This window comes from Capricornis sumatraensis, chromosome 16 (genome assembly GCF_032405125.1).
Source record: "Capricornis sumatraensis isolate serow.1 chromosome 16, serow.2, whole genome shotgun sequence".
In the NCBI taxonomy this organism is placed as follows: Eukaryota; Metazoa; Chordata; class Mammalia; order Artiodactyla; family Bovidae; genus Capricornis; species Capricornis sumatraensis.
Genome location: NC_091084.1, coordinates 51,946,585 through 51,952,584, shown reverse-complemented (window position 1 = coordinate 51,952,584; position 6,000 = coordinate 51,946,585). Strand labels below are relative to the sequence as shown.

The following is a 6,000-nucleotide window of genomic DNA, read 5'->3' as shown; positions in this document are numbered from 1 at the left end:
GTTGTAGTGTCCAGGCCCTCTGCCCTGCCCGGCTCTAGAGCTGAGGCGAGTGGGTCGGCACCGAGGCCCGGAGATCCGGGCCACTGTCATCATCGCCGCCGCCGCCGCAGGCCTGGGTTACCTGAGCGACTTGCGTGTCAGCGCCCGCCAGCCCGTCTGTTTGCGGGCGGTTAGCACGGGAGAGACTAGTGGGCGAAAGGAAAGCTTGGGACCCGACCCTTGGCTGGGGAGAGGGATCCTAGCGGAGACTAGCGCGGACCGGGGGAGCCCTCCGGGGTCTGCGGGCGCCGGGTGGCTGCCTACAACAGGTTATTCCGGGATAAACCCAGCGCTGGGGCGGGCCCGGGCTTCGCTGGGGGCCGGGCGGCGCTGGGCGGGCCTGCGGGAGAGCACGCCCCCGCCCGCCCCGGGCCCGCCCCGCGCCTCCCGCCCGCACGCCCGCGAGCCTCTATCCCGGGCCTGGCCCGTGCGCGTCCGCCTGCTGAACCTGGGCACCGCCGGCCGGGGCACGGGACTGGGCGGGATCGCTGACCTCGGCCTTGGAGGCCTGGGATCCCCGAGCCGCCCGCGCCCGCGGGGGCCTCGGAGTCGCACGCCCTCCCCGAACCTGCGCTGCTCGAGGATCCCCGGCGGGGCGAAGCCAGGTGCCCCCTTCTCCTCCTTTCTCTCCCTCCCCCACTCCGGTGCCCGCGAGAGGTCCCGCCCGCTCACCCCCTCCCCAAGGGGTGTAGCCGGCTGCGGAGCGGACAGCGGCTCCGCGGCCACCTTGTCCAAACTCTCCGGAAGCGGCTCGAGCTGACAGGGCACTCAGGCCGTCGCAGCTCCAGCGGACCCACAGTTGGGCCGGAGACGCCGGCCTTCCTCCCGCTCCCAAACTTGGAGCACTTGACCTTTGGCTGTCGGAGGAGGCAGACTCGCGGGTGGCTGGACAGCTGCGGCACCTCGAGGGCATCTTGCCTGGGGTTCCAAGACCGGGCTCCCAACTTTGCCTCTGAGACCCTGAGGTGTCTCCATCAGGCGCATGTTGACTGAGACCTGGAGTCATGGATGTGTGCGCTCGTCTTGCCCTGTGGCTCGTTTGGGGGCTCCTCCTGCATCACGGCCAGAGCCTCAGCCAAAGCCACAGCGAGAAGGCGACCGGCTCGGGGGCCAATTCTGAGGAGTCCACTGCAGCAGGTAAGGCCTTGCCACGGGCAAGAACTGAGTTGCCCAAGTGGGGAAGTTTGAACAGTCGGTTTCTACACTTGTGACTGATGGAGGACCCACTCATGGCACTGCCAGTTCTTAGGAGTCCAGGGAGTTCTTTCCGTTCAGGAGCTACTGCTGATGTCTTTGTCTCTTGAACAACTTTCTTCATCCCTCCTCAGGATGTCTTTTGTTGGCAGAGAAAGGCTGTTTGCTTCTGGCACACCTTGGCCTTTCAGATCAGCAAGTCAAGACCCTGTCTCAGGATTACTTGCCTGGAATAATGGCCTGGGCAGATGATAAGTCTATTGCTCTTGGCCAGTTTCAGCACTTGGCAGCACAGGGGAGGTTGAGGCTACTTGGACTGGGCAGGGAAAGTCAGGACTGAGCCAGCTTTATTACTCTGTAAGTTAGTGTTGAGGTGTGCCTTGCTATTCCAGTGAGCATGGGAACCCTATTTCCTCCCTGCCCTTAGGTAATCTGCTGTCTCCTAGCTGTGCCCATCTGAAATATCAAAGCAGTTCCTTAGATGGAATGCTATTTACCACTAGGGAGTTAAATGGACTTTTCTTGACATAGGCATGATATAATTCCTGGGACCACTTGTTGACTTACTCTGTTTCCTCTGACTGATGATGGTAGGAGTTCTACGATATTTTTGATCTCTCCTGCTTTTTCCTGTGTACTCATAGAGCCTTGTCAAAAAAGTAGGAGCCCTGGTGCTCTGTTGCAGAGAAAAAAAAAAAGCACCTTTAAAATTCAGTTGTTTTACACAAAGCTTAGAAGGAATCCAGTTTTTTACCCTCATGTCTCTCCCCTGTCACTGGGATCTGCCCAAAGCAGTGGGCTGCAGAGTAAGGAGAATTTATAGCTGGGTTCTTCCTACTGGTGGGCAAGCTCAAGGGAGGGGTCGCCTGAGTGAACACCCATTGATACAAAGAGGAAAAGGAAGTGTCATGGTGGCCAGGAAGTTTCATGGATGGATTCTGGGGCTGACTTTGGTGGTAGACCCTTTCTTAGGTAATCCCCCTTTAAGTTCCTTAACTGGGCTGGGTGTGATTATAGGTACCTCAAGGGTTGACTTACAAGTGAGGCCAGAAGTTGCCTTATGTATAAGTATGGCACCTAGGATGTAGCTTTGAAGATAGGACCTCCTTGCATATTAATCCTGTTTCTCCACACATTGTCTCCTTGGCCCCTGAAACTAACTGAAAGCTTGGTTCTCATTGGGCTATGAAGGGGAAAACTAGTAGGCCGATGTAGGTCAAACTGTGAAGAAGACTTGAGGAGCATTTCTGCTGTCCCAGTGACATCCCTGTTTGTAACTAATAATATGTTCCTTTTTCACCCTAAAATATGACTGCCTGATGTAAAATGAATATATATATATATATATTTTTTTTTTGGTCAGCAAGGAACGATTTGTGTATTTTAAACACGTGCTAAAAGGGATGAAGTTTTGAATTTAGGCACTAGCTAGCTATCAGGAAGATTTGTGTGTTTGTGTATGCCATAGGTAAGAGGCATTCCTCATCTCTCATAACCACCCCCTGAATGAAGCTTACGGAGACAGCCCTCCACACAATGTATTTTAGAGGCCTGGTTATGTTGATTATACTAAAGCTTCTCTCTCTCTCTCTTTTTTTTTCCTCTCAGTTCAGAAGTTACTTTCTGTTGTCACAATAATGTTGAATCCCAGGCAGGAAATCTTAGAGACCCAGGTGCTGGGAATGGCTATGGTTTGTGGTAAACTGGAGGCCCCAGCACTGTTGTTCTGGTAGGTTGTCCCTTTGCGCCTGTCTGGGACTTTGTCTCTGACTCAGATAGGAACTCATTTTTGCAGAGAGGTGGTCTGGGCTTATGGACTGGATTTGGTGAGGAGCTTTTTACATAGCTTTTCGATTCCCTCTGTATCCTCAGAACACAGGAGTTTTACTTAGCCTTACAACAGCCACTTTTCTAAGTCATCTTCAACATATCTAGTCAATTTGTATGTTTTCTAAAGTTTGTATGTTACAAACACACAGCTATTTTTCCCCACAAGTCTTGCAAATGCTCAATTAGAATGTGGGGCAGGTGGTATTATCCCCGTTTTTATTGTTGAAGAAACTGGGTCCTATGCTCAGTTTTCTAATTCTTAAGACCTAGCCTTCTTCCAACTTCGTAGGCCCTGCCCTGTTAAAGGAGCACTAAGCAAGGGCAAGACAATGTTAGTTTCCTCCTGGTGAGTTAGTGGGCCCTAATGAAAACCAATAAAAAGGCTGTATTTTTCTCCTCTGGAGGGTCTTCTGCAGGGGCCAGAAAATTGCATTTTTTGTATTGTTGGATGTAGATGCCTATCATAAAGGTCTGGCTCTCTAGGGAAGGTAGTGCTCTGCTAGAACTTACTGAACTGTAGAGAGGCCATTCCCATTTGGTGCCTGTATACCCAGCTGTGCTAAATTACTTTTTCAGTAAAGATCTGTGCTTGATGGTGGTGCTGCTCTGGGGCTGGCACTTGTGAAACTGGCCTGAAATTGATGCTTAGAACCTCCCTTAGTCTCTGGACCCGTTGTCTCTAGAAACTCAAAATGTTTCCTGCAGAATGTGTGTGAGGGGTCCTACCTGAGTCTGGGGTTGTGACTGCCAGTGTTGGTTGAGGGCCTCTACTCAGGAACTGTGGTTTGACTCAGCAGAGCTAGAACAGGGCCTTGGAGGAAAGGCATCTAGGCAGTCTACGGAGTGCAGGTTGGCTTCTCAACCAACTGCTAATGGAGTGGGAGGCCAGAGTCCTGCCTGCCCACCCAGCTAGCTGCTGCTGCCTCCAAGGCTATAAATGGCCTGCCCATCTTGGTGGCTATGCTAATTTTAGCTGAGGGTAGCTCCCGGAACTGGAGTGGGGCCAAGAGCAGGTGGGTGGGGCTTGGCTGAGACTAATACTGGGGGATGGGCAGAGGGTCACTCTAATCCTAGGACAGCTAGGACATCATCTGCACCCACACCTCAGCTTTGACAGTCATCCTTAACTAGGTTAATTTATTTAGCAAACATTGGACAGTGCCAGTTCATGTGCTCTTTATTCAGCAAATATTTGAGTGTCTGCTCTGGGCCAGGCTCTGTGTTTGGTGTTGGGAGTTTATTTGTTTAAATATTTGTTTGTTTGCTTATTTATTTATCTGACTGCGCCAGGTCCTAGTTGTGGCATGCGGCGGGATCTTTGATCTTTGTTGGGGCATGTGCCATCTTTAGGTGCTGTATTCGAGCTCTTAGTTGCAGTATGCAAACTCTTTAGTTGTGGCATGGAGGATCTAGTTCCCTGACCAGGAGTGGAACCCCGGTCCCTTGCATTGGGAGTCTTAGCCACTGGACCACCAGGGACGTTCTGGTGTTGGGATGAACAAAACGGACATGTTCTCTGGCCTCATGGAGTTTACAGTCTAGTGGGGAGGTAGAAAATAAATCAATAAATAAATGTAGTATGTAGTGGTAGGTACTATGGAAGAAAACATGGAGTGCTGTGGCAGAGAATGAGAAGAGGAAAGAGCTAGCTAAAGTAGGAACCTAGTGCCTGGTAAGACATTAATAACATCACTAACATCAACAGTCATAGCAACTGACATTTTTTAGTGCTTACTGTGTGGCAGGCACTATTCCAAGCATTTTATTTCTTTTAATTCTTAAAACCATTCTGTGTGCTTGGTATTATCTCTGTTTTATAAGTAAGGAAATGAAATCATAAAGAGGTCAAGTAACTTGTCCAAGGTGGTGCAGATAGTAGGGAATAGAGCCAGAATTTGAACCCTGGCAGTCTGACTCTTCTCCCCACCTCCACCTCAGCCACTGGGTTATACACTCTTTCAAAACTTTGTGATAAAGGCTATAGTAGAGGTATGATATATACATACAGAAGGCTGTGGGAAGCCCAGAGGAGCAAGTGACTAACCCTGCCTGAGAGAGCTGGGGGAGGCTTCTCAGTTTCCTCCATAATTTTTCTCAGATCTTGGGGAGATAAAAAGTGATTGCTTAACTCAAAAGTTTAGAGGTGGAAACATCAGTTAGTTCAACTTATTTTTTACATGTGAGGAAACTGATGTCCAGAGGTGCATCACACAGAAATTCCACAGTGGGTTATTAGTAGAACTAGACAAAGAACTTTGAGTCAGGGACCCAGGCTTAATCAGTTATTCAAACCACAAGTCCAATTGGAAGGAACCTAGGGCTACAAAGAAATCCAGTTTGGGAGTGGGGGTGGGGATATATATTTAGAGAATATTAAATACAGCATAATGCACAAATTTAATGAAGCAAGCAGGGAAGACAGTATAGGCTAAGGATTAAAAGGGCTCTGCGTGGGCTGAGCTAGGCTAAGGTGGCTGGGGAGGGCTTCCTGGAAGGAGGGGTTGCTGCTGCTGCTGCTGCTAAGTCACTTCAGTCGTGTCCGAATCTGTGCGACCCCATAGATGGCAGCCCACCAGGCTCCCCCGTCTCTGGGATTCTCCAGGCAAGAATACTGGAGTGGGTTGCCACTTCCTTCTCCAATGCATGAAAGTGAAAAGTGAAAGTGAAGTTGTGCAGTCATGCCCGACTTCGCGACCCCATGGACTGCAGCCTTCCAGGCTCCTCCATCCATGGGATTTTCCAGGCAAGAGTACTGGAGTGGGTTGCCATTGCCTTCTCCGGGAAGGAGGGGTTGGGCAGAGGCAAAAGAGAACCTGGTGGGGAGTAGCCTGACTTGGGGATTGCTGGAGGAAAGGAGGTATTGTAAAGGTCTGGAGCACCAGTGTGAGCCCACGGGGTCTCTTTGGAGGCTGAACAATAACTGGGCAGAGTTGCTTC

The 6,000-nt window shown here is 50.8% G+C and overlaps 1 protein-coding gene across 8 annotated transcripts in view; it reads left to right on the top strand.

The window, feature by feature from the left end:
* The first annotated feature begins 595 nt into the window (after window positions 1-595).
* Window positions 596-6,000, top strand: part of STIM1 (stromal interaction molecule 1) — a 198,358-nt gene continuing 192,953 nt past the window's right edge. For all 8 annotated transcript variants that reach the window (XM_068989190.1, XM_068989191.1, XM_068989187.1 and 5 more), the window contains exon 1: window positions 596-1,176. In XM_068989190.1, coding sequence (XP_068845291.1) covers window positions 1,048-1,176 — 129 coding nt within the window. In that variant the 5' untranslated portion in view covers window positions 596-1,047. The remainder of the gene's footprint in view (window positions 1,177-6,000) is intronic.